The sequence below is a fragment of the Hemiscyllium ocellatum genome, chromosome 9, assembly GCF_020745735.1.
Source record: "Hemiscyllium ocellatum isolate sHemOce1 chromosome 9, sHemOce1.pat.X.cur, whole genome shotgun sequence".
NCBI lineage: Eukaryota > Metazoa > Chordata > Chondrichthyes > Orectolobiformes > Hemiscylliidae > Hemiscyllium > Hemiscyllium ocellatum.
This window is the reverse complement of record NC_083409.1, coordinates 26,435,722-26,455,104: the sequence shown is the minus strand read 5'-3', so window position 1 is coordinate 26,455,104 and position 19,383 is coordinate 26,435,722. Positions and strand designations below refer to the sequence as shown.

At 46.0% G+C, this 19,383-nt stretch overlaps 1 protein-coding gene across 3 annotated transcripts in view; it reads right to left on the bottom strand.

The window, feature by feature from the left end:
- LOC132818645 (pre-B-cell leukemia transcription factor 1-like) overlaps positions 1-19,383 on the bottom strand; it is a 381,714-nt gene that overhangs the window by 20,385 nt on the left and 341,946 nt on the right. For 2 of the 3 annotated variants that reach the window (XM_060829652.1, XM_060829653.1), the window contains 3 exons: positions 15,967-16,053; positions 11,361-11,473; positions 1,896-1,985 (listed from right to left, as the gene is read on the bottom strand). In XM_060829652.1, coding sequence (XP_060685635.1) covers positions 1,896-1,985; positions 11,361-11,473; positions 15,967-16,053 — 290 coding nt within the window. The remainder of the gene's footprint in view (positions 1-1,895; positions 1,986-11,360; positions 11,474-15,966; positions 16,054-19,383) is intronic. The other variant, XM_060829654.1, reaches the window with a different exon arrangement.

The following is a 19,383-nucleotide window of genomic DNA, read 5'->3' as shown; positions in this document are numbered from 1 at the left end:
TCTAGCACTCTCACTGTCTATCCCCCTCCCTCCCTCTCTCCCTCCCTCTCCTGGTGTGAATCTGACAGGGAGGAACACATCACCTCCTTCATTGCATGTCCCTGTCACTCACCTCATTGTCCATCAATGCCCCCCTCCCCTCCCCTCCCCTCACAGCGGCAGGACGGGCTAATTCACCCTGAGGAAGGGCTTTTGCCTGAAACGTCGATGCTCCTGCTCCTTGGATGCTGCCTGACCTGCTGTGTTTTTCCAGCATCACACTCTTGACCCTGATCTCCAGCATTTGCAGTCCACACTACTGCCTAATTCACCAGCACCAGCTACTGTCCCTGCCTCCCTCTGGAAAATAATCAGAGACTGGTCCTAGAGAGAGAGGAATAGGGGCAGAGAGAGAGAGCGAGAGAGAGAGCGAGAGAGAGAGAGAGCCAGGATGGGGGCAAAGGGGCCATTAGAGGCAGAGAGAGTTAGTGAAGGCAGAGAGAGAGAGAGAGAGAGAGGAGACATAGAGAGAGAGAGAGAGATAGACACAGAGAGAAAGGTGGAGAGACAGAAGCAGAGTTGGTGAGAGACAGAGAGAGGGATCAAAGTATAAAGAGAGACAGAAAGGGAAAGGGATACAGAAGAGGAAAGAAAGAAAGAGACAGAAAGGAAAAGAGAAAGGGACATAAGCAGAGAGAGAGAGAGAGAGAGAGAGACAGACAGACAGTCTATAGGCAGAGGGAGGAGGAGAGAGAGTGCACGAGAAAACAAGACAGAGAGAGAGAGAAATGTAAAGAATGACGGCAAAAGACATAAAGAGGCAGTGACACAGGTAGGGAAAGAGAGAGGGACAGATGCAGACAGAGAATGGGGAGGGGGACAAGGGACATAGAAGCAGAGGGAGAGATAGAGTCAGAGTAAATGACACATTTGACTGAAGACTATGATGGAGTTTGACAGAGGGACTGAGAGAAAACCTTTCTTCTTCGAGGGAGTTATTTGGCTGATTGAGTCCACACCAACCCTCCAATGAGGATCCCACCCAGACCTATCCCCATAACCCAGCATTTCCCATGGTTAACCCACACATCCCTGGACACTACAGGGCAATTTAGCACGGCCAATTCACCTAACCTGCACATTTTGGACTGTGGGAGGAAACCGGAGCACCCAGAGGAAACCCACGCAGACACAGAGAGAATGTGCAAACTCCACACAGAGTTGCTGGACCAGCATTTATTGCCTGTCCCTAGTTGCCCCTTGAGAAGGTGGTGGTGAGCTGCCTTATTGAACTGCTGCAGTCCATATGCTGTAGGGAGGGAATTCCAGGATACTGGCCCAACAACAGTGAAGGAGGTCAACGATCATCCCTTCTCGATTTGGCAGAGATTCTGTGAGGCCATTGCTGTGGGTCTGGAGTCACATGTAGGCCAGACCAGGTAAGGATGGCAGATTGCCTTCCCTAAAGGTTAGCAAAGAATATGAACTGATTCACCAAATGACTGTTAGTTGGAATGGTTAATCTGGCTTTGTTAAACGGTTGGATCAAAATTCCACCTGATGTGGTCTCGAATCGTTTTCCTTGGAAAATCATCCTGGAGGCTCTGGTCCGCTAGCTCAGTTACCACAAGGGCCACCATCTCCGGTTGGCTGAGTTTGAGGGAACGCTACAGGAGAACGGGAGGGAGAAGAGAATAGATGCTTGTGGGGAGGATGCTTGCACTGGAGTGCCATGCCAGCATAGACTAGTTGGGCCAAACGGCCTGTTTCTCCTAATGAAGGGCTTATGCCCATAATGTTGACTCTCCTGCTCCTCGGATGCTGCCTGACCTGCTGTGCTTTTCCAGTGCCATGCTTTTCGACTCTGTCCCTAGTGCCACACGTTCGAGCTGATTGAGATGGGGAAGACTACTCACATTCAGGGCCTGTGGGCTATAGATCCTGCCAGCTCCCAGACCATCACCGTAGCCGCCTGTCTGGTTGATAACATGGCGCAGCGAGTCCACCTGGAACAGAGAGCAATAGACTTCGGTCACACTGTACCACCATTCCCCACCGCCTGGCGATGGTGCCCATCCTCTCACTGTGTAATGAGCTGGCACCATCAGACAGCATTTGAGGACTACCTTACCATTATTCCCCATGCCCTCGCTCCATGCAGCCTGTGTATGAGGGTGGGCCGCAGAAATGCTTGTACATAGGCCAAGAGAAACCAAGCCTCCAGTTCGTAGAAGGAGTTTTTGTTTAAATTCATTCATGGGATGACGCCACTTATTGCCTGCCTCTAACTGCCCAGAGTCAACCACAGTGCTGAGAGTCTGGAGTAAGGCTAGACCATGTAAAGGACATGAGTAAACCAGATGGGTTTTAACTGACTATCATGTTTCCCCATGGTCATCATTAGACTCTTAATTCCAGATTTCTAAAAATATATTAGCTTCCAATCCACTGTCTGCCAGGGCAGGATCTGAACCCAAATCCCCAGAACACTAACGAGGATCCCTGGATTAATAGTCCAGTGATAATACCACCAGACCGTCGCCTCCACTATCATGGCCAACTGTTAGCAGTGATCTCAGATCAGGAGGCTGGACCCTGCCAGGGAATGGTTCCCTATTGAAGGCCTGTAACCGTTTACTTGTAAGTGATGCAAACCGACAAGAAATGGGCCTTTGGTTATAACTGCCCGGTGTCCAGTGCTTTATTACTGGAGCGAGGTGAGACTCCAGTCACAGTTAGAATGCAATTGCGAGTCACAGAGTGATAGAGAAGTACAGCACTCTTCAGTCCAACTCATCCATACCAACCAGACATCCTAAATTAGTCTAGTCCTATTTGCCAGCATTTGGCAAATATCCCTCCAAACCCTTCCTATTCATATACCCAGATTCCTTTCAAATGTTGTATTTGTACCAGCCTCCACCACTTCCTTTGCCAGCTCATTCCATACATGCACCACCCTCTGTGTGAAAACGTTGCCCCTTAGGTCCCTTTAAAATCTTACCCCCACCCCCTCGTTGTAAAGCTATGCCATCTAGTTTTGAACATCCCCACCCAGGGAAAAGATTACAGCTATTCACCCTATCCGTGCCCTTCATGATTTTATACACCTCGATAATGTTGAAGTCTATTGACATCTTGTTGAAATGAACGTATTAATCTCTCCACAGTGAAGGTACTAATCTCTCCACAGTGAAGGTACTAATCTCTCCACAATGAGGGTACTAATCTCTCCACAATGAGGGTACTAATCTCTTCACAGTGAAGGTACAAAGCTCACCACAATGATGGTACTAATCTTTCCACAATAATAGTTATAATCTCTCCAAAATGAAGGCACTAATCTCTCCACAACAATGATACCAACCTCTCCACAATGAGGGTACTAATCTCTCCACAACAATAGTACTAATCTCTCCACAATGAGGGTACTAATCTCTCCACAACAATAGTACTAATCTCTTCACAATAAAGGGACTAATCTCTCCACAATGAAAGTACTAATCACTCCACAACAATGATACTAATCTCTCCACAGTGAGGGTATTAATCTCTCCACAGCAATAGTACTAATCTCTCGACAATGAAGGTACTAATCTCTCCACAATGAAGGTACTAATCACTCCACAACAATGATACTAACCTCTCCACAATGAAGGTACTAATCATTCCACACTGAAGGCACAAATATCTCCCTAGTGAAGGGACTAATCTCTCTACAGTGAAGGTACTAATCTCTCTACAGTGAAGGGACTAATCTCTCTACAATGAAGTTACTAATCTCTCCACAGTGAAGGGACTAATCTCTCTACAGTGAAGGTACTAATCTCTCCACAATCAAGTTACTAATCTCTCCACAAAGAAGGTACTAATCATTCCACACTGAAGGTACTAATCTTTCTATAGTGAAGGTACTAATCTCTCCACAGTGAAGGTATGATGCAGAGCTGGGCTGAGGAGTGGCAGATGGAGTTCAACCCTGTCAAGTGTGAGGTTGTCCATTTTGGAAGGACAAATAAGAATGCGGAATACAGGGTTAACGGTAGGGTTCTTAGTCAGGTGGAGGAACAGAGGGATCTTGGGGTTTATGTACATAGATCTTTGAAAGTTGCCACTCAGGCGGATAGAGCTTGTAAGAAGGCCTATGGTGTATTAGCGTTCATTAGCAGAGGGATTGAATTCAAGAGTCGTGAAGTGATGTTGCAGCTGTACAGGACTTTGGTTAGGCCACATTTGGAGTACTGTGTGCAATTTTGTTTGCCTCACTTTAGGAAAGATGTGGAAGCTTGGGAGAGGGTGCAGAGAAGATTTACCAGGATGTTGCCTGGAATGGAGAATAGGTCGTACGAGGATAGGTTGAGAGTTCTAGGCCTTTTCTCGTTGGAACGGCGAAGGATAAGGGGTGACTTGATAGAGGTTTATAAGATGATCAGAGGAATAGATAGAGTAGACAGTCAGAAACCTTTTCTCCGGGTACAACAGAGTGTTACAAGGGGACATAAATTTAAGGTGAAGGGTGGAAGGTATAGGGGAGATGTCAGGGGTGGGTTCTTTACCCAGAGAGTGGTGTGGGCATGGAATGTGCTGCCCGTGGGAGTGGCAGAGTCAGAATCACTGGTGACCTTTAAGTGGCAATTGGATAGGTACATGGATGGGTGCTTAAGCTAGGACAAATGTTCGGCACAACATCGTGGGCCAAAGGGCCTGTTCTGTGCTGTATTGTTCTATGTTCTATGTTCTACAAATCTCTCCACAGTGAAGGTACTAATCTCTCTACAATGAAGGTACTAATCTCTCAATAGTGAAGGTACTAATCTCTCCACAATGAAGGTACTAATCTCACCACAATGAAGGTACTAATCACTCCACAGTGAAGGTACTAATCTCTCCACAGTGAAGGTACTAATCTCTCCACAGTGAAGGTACTAATCTCTCCACAATGAAGGTACTAATCTCTCCACAATGAAGGTACTAATCTCTCCACAGTGAAGGTACTAATCTCTCCACAGTGAAGGTACTAATCTCACCACAATGAAGGTACTAATCTCTCCACAATGAAGGTACTAATCTCTCTACAATGTGGGTAATAATCACTCCACAGTGAAGGTACTAATCTCACCACAATCAGGGTACTAATCTCACCACAATGAAGGTACTAATCACTCCATACTGAAGGTATTAATCTCTCCACATTGAAGGTACTAATCTCTCAATAGTGAAGGTACTAATCTCTCCACAATGAAGGTACTAATCTCCCTACAATGAAGGTACTAATCTCTCAATAGTGAAGGTACTAATCTCTCCACAATGAAGGTACTAATCTCCCTACAATGAAGGTACTAATCTCCCTACAATGAAGGTACTAATCTATCCACAGTGAAGGTACTAATCTCTCCACAATGAAGGTACTAATCTCCCTACAATGAAGGTACTAATCTCTCCACAATGAAGGTACTAATCTCTCTACAATGAAGGTACTAATCTATCCACAGTGAAGGTACTAATCTCTCCACAACAAATTTACTAATCTCTCTACAACAAAGGTATCAATCTTTCCACAAATGGTTGGAGGGCCACTGCCAGTTAAAGCCCAATTTCTGATGCAAATAAAAATATTACTGGAGCAATTAAATGTTGCACCATTTAAATTTGTAAAGAGCTGTTCTGTTTATTCCTCACAAATATGCATAAGAGCTGTTCAGCTAAATTAGTCAATAAGGAATCTGTTCAATTTCTGACGCACAGAAACAGGCCATTCGGCCTAACCAGTCCATGTTGGTGCTTACCCTCCACTGCAGCCTCCTCCCACCTTTCCTCATTTAGATCCTCCACCCTAACCCTCTATTCCTTTCTCCCTCTCCTGCCTGTCCAGTTTTCCCGCCAACCACAAAGATACTGTTCATTTCAACTATTCCCTGTGGGAGTGAGCTCTGCATTCTCTCTGCCCCTCCAGCTGAACAGTTTTCTCCTGAATTCCCTGCTGGATTTCCTGGGGACCGTGTCTAGGTACAAACATCCCCACACGAGGAAACATTCTCTCTCCGTCTAGCTATCCACTCAACCAAAACCTCTCATTATTTGAAAAAGACTTACATGAGTCACCCGTCAACCTTCATTTTCCAAGAGAGCAGAGACCCTGTCTGTTCATCTTTCCCCAGAGGTAAACCTCTCAGTCCCGATTTTATCCTTGTTAATCTGTTCTGGATCCTATCCACTGTCTCTATCATGCGTTAGCCAAAACAGTACCCAGTTCTCTCACTGGGAATTGTGGAGGGAGTAACTAAGATTAGATACAAGTTTATTCTTCCTTCAGTATTTTTCAATTCTGCTGTTCATTATATAAACCTTGATGTTTAGATTATTTCTGCTATCGCCTTACCAACCTGTGTTGCTGCTTTCAATGACTTGTGCATTGGTCTGCTTGCACCCCTACCTGATTTTAAAAGCTCTAACTGACCTCCTTATTTTCGTTATTAAAACGTAATCCCTCTCAAGCTTAACCACACTGAGATGTGTCAGCTAGCTCTGAGTCCAGTCTGTCAGTTCTTGGGTGCACTGTTGTAATTTGTTGCGGCCCTTGGCTATTTCACTTCAGCTTGGGTCGCCCGCAAATTTAAGCATCGCACCCTGCTACTTAATCCTAACGTCTAAGTGGTCGACAAAATTAGTGAATAGGACTGATCCTGGGGAGATGCCACCTCGAGCCATTGGGAGGTTGCTAAGGTGATAGGATGTTCCCTCTGAGCGGGACTGGCACTCAATGGGCTGAATGGCCACACACAGCAGTCCTAAAGAGACCGCACAGATGCTGGTCAGCACCTAAGCAAAGAGATGACCAGTGCTGCTACTCTCTCCTTTGCGTCTTTCAGCCAGCTAGCTATCTGTTTTAAGGATCGCCCCCGGCCCCCCCCCGGCACTAGATCGGCCTGGCTGCGAAAGGTGGTGCCTGAGGATCGGGGACTTTGCCATTGTTTGGGTCCGGTTTGTGAAGTGGAAGGGTGTCACGGTGACATTGATGAGGTAGGCCCAGCAGCGAGGGACGCGACTCTGACATTGTCGGGTCTGGCACTGGCAGCAGGTGAGGCGGCGGTGGAGGAGAGTCAGCCCAGAGGTGAAACAAAAATGGCGCCTGAGGATTGGCAACGTCAACATTGGTTGGATCCAGTGTAGGCCACAGCGGGTTGGCAGAGGAGGAATGGCAGCGCAGGCATCGTTGGCTTGGGACTGAAGGATTCTCTTTCAGCTTTACCTTCTAATTGTTTCTTATTCTTAAAACAATTCCAAATGGCACTGGATCATGGCGATGGTGAAACAGTCTGTCAATGTCTTCCTCACCACAAAATACATGTGACAAAAAATAAAGTCATTCGATCATGCAAGCTCCGAGTTTATTTTTTAATCTTGGAGGTGGAGCAAACTGCAAGGACGGGAAGGTACATGTATCGGGGGGAAGCCCCCAGTGGAAGGGGCTGTGGAACATGCAACGTGACTCCCCGCGGAATAAATCCAGCAACCCACATACAGATACCATCCCCTCCCACACTCCCCCCCCACTTTCAGGAAAGGTGACTATCTGTCCCTCTCTGTCCCTCTCCCCAGGCCTGTTTAGGCTGGTCTCTCTTTGAGATCTCTTTGCAACCCCCACCTCTGGTTCACACTCGGCCTGGATCAAAAGATGGGAATGCAGTCGTTAGAAAGGAGAAGGTTAAAGGTTAAAGAACAATAGGATCAGTGGGCCTAGACTCCTGCCCACCCTACCCTCCCACCCCGCACAATATTCCCATATGTTTTCCCTGTGCAGATGATGAATATATCCAACAGTTTCTATTTTAAATTTCAACCTCCTGCACGGTGGCTCAGTGGTTAGCATGGCTACCTCACAGTGCCACGGTCCCAGGTTCAATTCCCACCTCGGGCAACTGTCTGTGTGGAGTTTGCACATTCTCCCCGTGTCTGCGTGGGTTTCCTCCCACAATCCAAAGATGTGCAGGTTAGGTGAGTTGGCCATGCTAAATTGCCCATAATGCTAGGTACATTAGGGATAAAATGTAGGGGAATAGGTCAGGGTGGGTTGCTCTTCGGAGGGTCGGTGTGAACTTGTTGGGCTTGTTTCCACACTGTGGGAAATCTAATCTACACCCACAGAATTGCTCAGACCTTTGAGTACAGGAGTTGGGATGTCATTTGGAGGTTGTGCAGGATGTTGGTGAGGCCTCTTCTGGAGTACAGTGCCCAGATCTAGTCGCCGTGCGACGGGAAGGATATTATTAAATTGGAGAGGGTTCAGAAAAGATCTACCAAGATGTCTCCAACTACGGAGGGTTTGAGATATAAGGAGAGGCTGGGACTTTTTCTAGTGGAGCATAGGAGGTTGAGGCCTGACCTGATAAGAGGTTTTATAAAATCATGGGGGCGCATGGATAAGGTGAATAGCAAATGTTGTTTTCCCAAGGATGCGGGATTTCAAAATTAGGGCACGCATTTTTTAAGATGAGAAGAGAAAGATTTCAAAAAGACTCGAGGGGCAAATTTCTTTACACAGAGAGTGGTTCGTGTGTGGAATGAACTGCCAGAGGATGTGGTGGATGTGGGTACAGTTACAAGGTTTAAAAAGCATTAAGGTAAGTAAATTAATAAGAAAGGTTTGGAAGGATGTGTGCCAAGCACAGGCAGGTGGGAGTAGTTCGGTTTGGGATTATGGTCGGCATGGACTGGTTGGGCCCAAGGGTCTGTTTCCAAGCTGGATGAATCTATGACTCTACCAGAATTTCCCTGTTATTGAATGGTTAGCTATCCTGTTAAAAGCTTATCAGCATTCACAGAAGGTGAATGCTAATTTTCAAACTGACGTCCAATTGTTGGCTGCAGCCTTCTCAATATCCAAAGTTAATTACTTGCCATTCATAAATCACTAATGGTGTCGCCCAATAATTTCCCTTCCATCACACAAAGATAAGGAGTTAAATATAAGTCACAGCAGGCCTTAATATGTGAGGGTAATTATTTCCCGTTGAATTCGGATAAGCCTTGTTGACAATTCTGAGCTAAGCGCACCCACAAATATAGCCGCCACGGTCCGTGAGCCATAATCTTAGATAGAATGCTGAACAAAGCCAACATTCTCTCCATCAACGTCAGCAAAACGAAGGAGCCAGCCATTGACTTCAGGAAGTGGAGTGAAGGGCACAAGCCCTGCCAGCACCAATGGGGCTGAGGTGGAGATGGTCCAGAGCACCACATTCCTGGGAGTGACGATCACCAACGATCTGTCCTGGTCCACCCAGGGTAGCACTACCGTCAAGAAAGCACAGCATTGCCCCTACTTCCTCAGGAGATGAAGGAAATTCGGCATGTCCACCAAGACTCTGACTAGTTTTTATAGATGCACCATTGAAAGCATCCTGCCTCGATGCTTCAGAGCTGGGTATGGCAACTACTTTTCCAAAGACTGTAAGAAACTACAGAGAGCAAGTGAACACAGCTCAGTCCATCGCACAAACCAGCTTTCCATCCACTAATTCCATCTATACTTCCCACTGCCTCGGGAAAGCGAGCAACATAATCAAAATCCCCTCCCACCCTGGTTATACTCTCTTCCACCATCTTCTGTCGGGCAGAAGATATAAAGGTTTGGATACAGGTATGAACAGATTCAAGAATAGCTTCTCCCCCTTTGTTATCAGACTTTTGAATGGACTTCTTTAATGTTAATGTTGATCTCTCTCTGCACTTTCTCAGTAGCTGTAACACTGTATCCTGCACTCTGCTCTGTTACCCTGATGCACTTGTATACTATGATCTGACCATAAAGCATGGAGGGCAACATTTTTCACTGTAGCTCAGTATACGGGACAATAACAAATCAAATCAAATCAGTGCATAATGCTCTCAGCTCAAAGGCGTAAGGAAGGAGAATAAAACATTGCTTCAGAGCCTTGTCACAAAACTCAAGGAGTGAAGTCAATGCAGCACGAAGGGTGTTAGAATGAGATGTTAGATATCAGTCTGATCAGATCAATGGAAGGCCCCACAGGAGCAAAGGAACTTTCTCTTTGTTTCTCAAACAGTAATTTACCCCCCAGTCAGCAACAGGAAATGAGGTCATCTGTTTGTCATCATTTTGCTGTTACTAGATCCTTGCTGTGTCTCCAACTGGTAGCAACAGTTCTACTATGTCAAGAGTGACTACATTTCCAAAATACTTCAGTGGTCGCAAAGTGCTTTGGGACATCTTGTAAACATGAAAGGCGCTAGGCAAACGCATGATGTTATGTTGTATCTTTCTCCGTTTTTCTTGCATTCTACAGGCCAATGGTGACTGTTATTTCACACACAAATTCTGTGAAAGAGTGAGGAGAAACCCCCTGATCTCCTCGATTAGATTCCAGTCTGTAACTCACTCCCAGGTATCTGTTATTCCAGATATAAAACCCCCTGATCTCCTCAATTAGATTCCAGTCTGTAACTTTCTCATGAGTTTCTGTTATTCTCTTTGTAAACTCCCTGAACCCCTCAATTCGATTCCAGTCTGTAACTCACTCTGGAGTATCCATTATAGTATATATAAACTCCTGAACCCTTTGATTAGATTCCATTCCATAGCTCACTCCCAAGTATCTGTTATTCTCTATGTAAAGCCCCCAATCTCCTCGATTAGGTTCCAGTCTGTAACTCACTCCTGGGTGACTGTTATTCTAAATATATATAAACTTCCAGTCTGTTTGATTAGATTCACTGAATCACAAGTATCTGTTATTCAACATATAAACCCCTGAACCCTTCAAATAGATTCCAATCTGTAACTCACTCCCTGGTATCTGTTATTCTGTATATATAGTGCACTGAACCCCTCAGTTAGATTCCAATCTGTAACTCACTCCTTGGTATCTATTATTCTGTATATAAAGCACATGAAGCCCTCAATTAGATTCTGGATTGAACTCACTCCCAGGTCTCTGTTATTCTATATATAAACCACACTGAACCCCTCAATTAGGTTCCAGTCTGTAATTCACTCCCAGGTATCTGCTATTTGATATATAAACCACACTGAACCCCACAATTAGGTTCCAGTCTATCTCATTCCCGGGTATCTGTTCTTCTATATATAAACACCACAAACCCCTTAATTAGATTTCAGTCTGTAACTCACTCCTGAGTGTCTGTTGTTCTATTATAAATCCCTGATCCACTCGATTAGAATGTAACCCATTCCCAGGTATCTGTTATTCTATATATAAATGTCTCCAACCCCTTCCAAAAGCTGTGTTCTCATCTCCTGTCTGGTCTACCCTCCGTTCCCCTCCGATCTCCAATTAAAGACAGCATGCCTGAATATATCAAGCTCTGTATATCTGACAGCAGTTTCTGATGTTTCCTACCTGTAGTTGCACATTAGCTCCGACCTGGACTGCCTGGTAAGAGTCCCCATTCAGAGCCTGCATGCTCATGTACAGATCTCCTGTGCCAGCCATGTTATACGAAGTCGACGAACCTGCAGAATAGAAAGGGTAGTCCCTGTGTGAACAGGTTTGGAGCAGCGCCATCGCCTTCCAATCCCATTGGCCAACAACATACCCTTTTTTATCTGAAGGATTCCCAATGATTGAGCATCGAACACTCTCTGAGCTAGACATCATCTCGGGTCCACCATCCCCTTAGAAGAAGATTCAACTCATTGACTTGGCCAGTTCCTCATTCTGAGATTGAGGGCCCTGGGTCTTTAACTCTACAAACATTGGAGGCAACCTCCCGTCTCAACAGGCCCTTGAACGATTTCACCTCTTTGACACTCTGGGGAATCCCAGCTCCATACACTCAGTCTCTCCTATCTCTATCCACAATCTCCTCTACCGTGTCTCTTGAGTTGTCGCGACATCCTTTCCAGCACTTCCCTTATGTAAAGGAAGTCAGAACCATGCACAGTGCTCTTGGTGTGGTCTCACCAAGGCCTTGTATAACCGCAGGGACCCCTGTACGCTTAGATCCAGTTTTGTTCTTATAAAGGGGAACATACCATTTTCTTGACTAATTGCAGCCACTACCAACATTTTGCGTGCGCGAGACATCTGATCTCAGGGAGAATCAACCCTCGAATCAACAGCATTTGAAAATAGTCTGCCTTTCCCTTTCTCTTGCTAATTTGGTAAAACCAGCTTTTCTCCAGCTGGTCTCGCCTCTTCCTCTTTCCCACACCTTACTGCCTGCCCCCTTTAGCAGTCCCTTTCTGTCTTGCTGGATTCTAGCTTTTGCCTTCAAACTTGGGAATTCATTTCCTCATCTAAGCCACTGACCATAGATGATAAAGAGTTGAGACCCATGTGATGATTTTTTCACTTGTTATCGCTTGCCAACGCAAGAAACGGCCTGTTTACTTTTCATCTCTAGTTTCTATCCTTTACCCAATTCATCCAATCAAGCTAATATTATCCAAGTTCTATCAGCACTAATTTTTCTATACCCATCCTGTCTTGCATCTTACTATCATCATAGCCTCCCGACAGTACGGAAACAGGCCATTTCGCCCACCAGGGCCTGCAGCAATCTTCTGACGAGCATCCCACCCAGACCCATGCAATCCCTCCCTATCCCTGTAACCCTGCATTTCCCATGGCTAACCCAGCCAGCCTGCATATCCCTGAACACTACGGGCAATTTGACATGTTTGATTCACCTAACCTGCATATCTTTGGACTGTGGGAGGAAACTGGAGCACCCAAAGGAACCCATGCAGACACGGGGAGAAGGTACAAACTCCACACAGACAGTCTCCTGAGGCAGGAATCGAACCCAGGTCACTGGCGCTGTGAGGCAGTGGTGCTAACCACTGAGCCACTGGACTGAAAATCGGCTTTGAACCCAAATGCACAAAATTCACTTGGTCTCATCAATCGATGCTTTTACATCCTCAGGGAAACACCAACAGCTTGGTTAAACATGATTTCCCTTGTGCAATTACCTGCTGACATTGTGTAACCATATCACCATCTTCTCAGGGGCCGCTTAACGTTCCCTTAAAAAGGGCAGCACGGTGGCTCAGTGGTTAGCACTTCTGCATCACAGCACCATGGTCCCAGGTTCAATTCCAGCCTCGGGTGACTGTCTGTGTGGAGTTTGCACGTTCTCCCCGTGTCTGTGTGAGTTTCCTCCGGGTGCTCTGGTTTCCTCCCACAGTCCAAAGATGTGCAGGTCAGGTGAATTGGCCATGCTAAATTGTCCATAGTGTTAGGTGCATTAGTCAGAGAGAATTGGGTCTGGGTGAGTTACTCTTCGGTAGGTCAGTGTGGACTTGTTGGGCCAAAGGGCCTGTTTCTACACTGTAGGGAATCTAATCTATTGTACATGGGGTGGGGAAGGGGGTTAAGTAGGGGTGTAGAGTGTCAGTGATAGGGGAGAGTGCACTTGGGAGTCGGACAAAATGGGCTGATATCCCACATCTTTTCGGTTCTGTTAAATATGTAACAGAGCTCACTTTAGCTCGATGAAGATAGAGCAGTGGATGTGGTGCACATGGATTTTACCAAGGTTCCCCATGGTAGGCTCATTCAGAAAGTAAGGAGGCAAGGGATACAGGGAAATGTGGCTGTCCAAATACAGAAATGGCTGGCCCATAGATGACAGTGGGTGGTGGTAGATGGAAAGTATTCAGCCTGGAGCCTGGAGACCAATGGTGCTCTGCAGGGATCTGTTCTGGGTCCTCTGCTCTTCGTGACTTTTATAAATGCTTGGATGAGGAAGTGGAAGGATGGGTTAGTAGGTTTGCTGATGACATGGAGGTTGGTGGATTGTGAATTGGTGGAGGGCTGTTGTAGCTTGTGACGAGACATTAACAGGATGCAGAACTGGGCTGAGAAGTGGCAGATAGAGTTCAAACTGGAAAAGTGTGAAGTGATTCACTATGGAAGGTCGAAATCGAAAGCAGAAAACAGGATTAAAGGCAGTATTCTTGGCATTGTGGAGGAACCGAGGGATCTGGGGTCCATGTCCATAGATCCCTCAAAGTCTCCACCCAAGTTGATAGGGTTGTTACAGAATTGCATAGCACGGAAACAGACCCTTCAATCCATCTCGTTCATGCTGACTAGGTTTCCCAACTAAACTAGTCCCACCTGCCTGCAGTTTGTTCATATTCCTTTAAACCTTTCCTATTCATGTACCTGTCCAAATGTCTTTTAAATATTGTAACGGTACCTAATCTGGCAGTTCATTCCAGATAGGAACCATCCTCTGTGTAAAAAGGTCCCTTTTAAATCTTTCTCCTCTCACCTTAAAAATATGTCCTCTAGTTTTGAACTCCCTTACCTCAGGGAAAAGACCTTGTCTATTCACCTTATCTATGTCCCTCATGATTTTATAAACCTCTATAAGATCATCCCCTCAGCCTCCTATGTTCCAGTGAAAAAAGTCCCAGCCTATCCAGCTTCTCCTTATAACTCAAACCCTCCAGTCCCAGTAATGTGCTTGTAAATCTTTTCCACACCCTCTTCAATTTATTAATATCCTTCTAAATTTGACCTAATGCCTGTTTATGTGGCTTACTGCTATACTTTGCTTGGTGAGACTCCTCCAACCTCTGGTCACCCATACACCCTTCAATTTTCACACTCCTGCTATTTGCACTTCACACTTTAGCCTTGCCTCTGGTTACTAAAACCTTCCCTTCTCCACTTAGCTCCACACATCTAAAACCTGCTTGAAATCCATCTTAAAATCCTCCTAAATCGTTGATTCAATTGCTCTGTGTGTATTCTTCATTGATTTGTACTTCCTTGGCCTTACTGCTGTCATTCCACCTTCACATCCTAAAAGAGTTGATCTCTACATGAGTGGCAACTGGTACGAAGGGAACAGAGTACTTCATAAACATTCCAGTTCTTTCTTGCCTTGCAATCCAGCGAAAGGAGACACACTCAACATTATCACAGGAAACAAACGGGAATAATGTAGGTTTGGACCTAATGTTTAGAACAGGGTCAGACTGATTTTCGGACAAGTGCAACATTACAAGTCATTTATTTATATAATGCAATGAAACGTACCAAGGTATTTCACAGGCCACAACATAAAACAAAATACAGGTCGTTCTGCTATAACGCACATTTCATCAGCACAAATTGGCTATCATGTGATTGATGAATTGTGGACATTGTTTCGATAACGTGACCTTTCTACTGAAAGGGTACAGCGATTTTTATTAGCGATCTCCTGCTGCAGAGGGATTGAGTTTAAGAGCTCTGAGGTTAAGCTGCAGCTCTACAGAGCCCTGGTTAGACCTCACTTGGAATATTGTGTTCAGTTCTGGTCACCTCATTATAGGAAGGATGTGGAAGCGTTAGAGAGGGCACAGAGGAGATTTACCAGGATGCTGCCTGGGCTGGAGGGTATGTCTTATGAAGAAAAGTTGAGGGAGCTAGGGCTTTTCTCATTGGAGTGAAGAAGGATGAGGGGGTGACTTGATAGAGGTGTACAAAATGATGAGAGACACAGATTGAGTGGATGGCCAGAGTCTTTTTCCCAGGGCGGAAATGGGTATCACAAGTGGGCATAATTTCAAGGTGATTGGAGGAAGGTTTAGGGGAGATGTCAGAGGCAGGTTCTTTACACAGAGATTGGTGGGTGTGTGGAATGCACTACCGGCAGCAGTAGTAGTGTCAGATACATTAAGGACACTTAATGGATAGGCAGATGGATGATAGTCAAATGTAGGGTATGTAGGCTAGTTTGACCTTAAGGTAGGATAGAAGGCGAGCACAACATCGAGGGCTGAAGGGCCGGTACTGTGTTAAACATATAGAATATGGAACTGTTCAACAGTTTCATTGACAGGCTATCATTTGGTCTGACTTACACCCAATGAGCAAACTCTAACAAGGTAATAATACCTTGCAGGAGATCCCCCATGGTGAGATGGTGAGAGTTTCACGTCGTGTGGTTCAACGCCCAGCCCCCCACTCCAGCCCCCCAGTAAAACAACCCATCAACACTCACTCTCTAAGCCCGTACACAAGGTCCGCCCTGGGGGTCTTGGTGCTGGAGGGCTATTGCCTCCCATTGACCTGTAGCACGATTCTGTACCTACAGAGAGAGAGAGAGAGAGATAATTCACAGAAGGCCCACAGCCTGCAAGGAATATTGATCGCAAATATACTTCTCCATGGTAAGTTTGCCTTCAATGTGATGGGACGAAACTGGGCAGGATAGCTTGCAAACTGTCCTCTCAGTGAGCTCAAGCTTACAGAGAGGCCCGGACTGTCTCACATACTCATTCTAATGCATTCCAGGGGACCTCAGCCTTTGTTCCAGACAGCCGCTGCGTGCTCTTTTATAGCGACGTGTGGACTACACGCTGGGAAATCTTCCCTCCTGTCTGAGAGAGAGAGAGAGGCGACAACTGTTCATTCATCCCCTCGCTGGGTGTGGGAGCTGGTTGTGTGAAATACCTGACTCCAGACGGTGACTCTGTTTCTCTCTCTCTCTCTACGCAGTTGCTGCCTCTTTTTATTTCACTCACTCTACCATTGTCGTCTTGTCCGCTCTGAGTGAGGTTTGAGGCAAACCAGCTGGAAGCGAACTTTCTGTCCATCTTCAGGTCCATGTGATAAAGAGAGAGTGAGAGAGAGAGAGGGGAGAAGGGGGGAAAGAGGAGATGGAGAAAGAGAGAGAGAGGCAAAATGAAGGGTCCAACACGTGACAAAAGAAATTGAAATATGAATTGCAGTGAGATAGGTGAGGATGGACAGAGATATACAGTATAATATGGAGTGAGACAGTGAGTGAGAACCAAGCAGACCAATGTGACTTAATTCTGACAATGGAACCTGTACATTTTTATTGCTTGCTCTCTCTCTAGGCTAGACAAGTAGGAGACTGGAAGTCAGGCAGCATCAGGAGGTGGGGAAGTCAATGTCTCGGGTATGACTCTTCTTCAGGACTGGGGGGGTGGGTGAAAGAGGAGCTGCAGATAAACTGGAATTTTTGTGGGAGCTGGGGGGGGAAACAGAGTGATGAGGTGGGGATAGGTGGAGACAGGTAGAAGGTCCGACCTGGTTGGTCGATGGGAGGGATGAATCCAGTAGGTGGCTGAGAGAAATAGAAGGGAAGGGGTGGGGTCTCTTTAGGCTACCATAGTTAATCCATAAGTCTATACTTGTATAACAAAAAATGGTCTGTTGGCTACTCTTCTTTATTATTGACAAGATTACTGAAATATAACTTCTTTCCTTCATTTCTCTATTCTATAACTAAGGATAGGACCTAGGTACCTTTGTACTTCAAGTGACACTGTAAGTGCTCTTTTATAGCGACATGTGGACTACACACTGGGAAATCCTCCCTCCTGTCAGGGAGAGATGATAACTGCTCATTCGTCCCCGTACTGGGTGTGGGAGCTGGTGGATGAAATACCCGGGTCCCCCGACTCCAAACAGTAACTCTGTTTCTCTCTCTCTACGCAGATGCTGCCTCTTTTTATTTCACTCACTTTACTGTTGTCATCGCATCCACTCTGAGCGAGGTTTGTAAGCTTTTCACTGTACCCATGTGAGTACATGAGACAATAAGGCCAATTCAATTCAGTTCACTGTTGGTAGGTGTGTTCCTGTGAATCCTTCATCCCTTTGAGCCTACGTACCTACTGTACCACCGGCTCCAGACTTCTTAATATTCCCACTGACCTTCACTGAGATCCATCCTTAAATATATCACAGGATCAGCCATGTAATGATTGTGGCGTTTTAGCAACGACATGATCTGTAACTCTGTACCCACAGGAGGCACTCTGCCTAGTGTAGGATGGGGCAACGTGGGGCAGTTTGCTCCTTCACAACATGACCGAGGGGCGGCACGGTGGCTCAGTGGTTAGCACTGCAGCCCCACGGTGCCAGGGACCCGGGTTCAATTCCAGCCTCGGGTGACTGTCTGTGTGGTTTGTACATTCTCCCCGTGTCTGCGTGGGCTAACTCCGGGTGCTCCAGTTTCCTCCCACCATCTGAGGATGTGCAGGCCAGGTGAATTGGCCAGGCTAAATTGCCCATAGTGTTAGGTTCGTCAGGGCTAAATATAGAAAATGGCGGGTAGGTGCATGAGTCTGGGTGGGTTACCTCTCAGAAGGCCAGTGTGGATTTATTGGGCCAAATGGCCTGTTTCCATTCTGTAGGGATTCTATTCTCTAACCAAACCACAAGGGGACAACTTAATTTCACAAAACGTGTGGTAAAAGGCATCAAAAAGCAGACCATTACTTCACTGGAGAGAGATCCCAAAGGCAGGGCAACGCAGAGGGATCTGGGTGTTCTTGCACAAGAGACACAAAAGGTCAGCATGCAGGTGCAGCAAGTCAGTGGAAATTCGCCAGTGGTTTGGAATTTAAAAATAGGGAAGTCGTGTTCCAACTGTACAGGGGGTGAGTGAGGCTGCATTTACAGGTTTGATCTCTATACTTAAGAAAGGATATCCCTGTGCAGGGCAGTTTGGAAGAGTTTGACTAGGCAGATTTCTAGGACTAAGGAGCAGGTTTGATAATAGTGGTTCCACAAGTTGAGGCCTTCACCCATGATAGTTTGGAAAAATGACGGAAAATGTCCGGAATGCTTTGCTCCAGAGGGTGGCTGGGGGATGAAAGTATTCCCAGAGGAGATTTTGACACATCAGGGGAGTCGATGGCTACAAGGAGCAGGCTCAAAAAAGGAGCTGAGGCCTAGGACAGATCAGCCATGATCTAATATGGGGCAAGTGTGTGGGACCGAATGGCCTATTCCTACACCTATTTCTTAATATCCCAATAACTTGAGGCACTCTGGTATTGCAAGTACAGTCAGGTTGTCCTAATCTACCTAACCTACCCTCCGTCCATTACAGCTGGGGGCTTCTTCTTGGCCTGATGACACAACACCAATGTTTCAGACATTCCACTGCACCCCAACACCCAGGAAGTGTCTGTCTACTTGCACCTTATCAAGGCTTGAGTTGCCTCTTTCCTGCTGCTTTAAGCAATGGTCCTGAAAAACATTTGTACTCAATTTCTGAGCTGCCTTTCATAAGATGCATCTAATTTACATGTAAATTAAAATCTCCCATCATTATTGCTGCATCTTACTTACCCACTTGCGTCCAATTCTGGTCTCCTTCCTATCAGAAGGATGTTGTGAAACTTGAAAGGGTTCAGAAAAGATTTACAAGGATGTTGCCAGGGTTGGAGGATTTGAGCGAAAGGGAGAGGCTGAATAGGGTAGGGCGGTTTTTCCCGGAGCGTCTGAGGCTGAGGGGTGACCTTATAGAGGTTTATAAAATCATGAGGGACATGGATAGAATAAATAGATAAGGTCTTTTCCCTGGGGTGGGGGAGTCCAGAACTAGAGGGCATAGGTTTAGGGTGAGAGGGGAAAGATATAAAAGGGACTGAAGGGA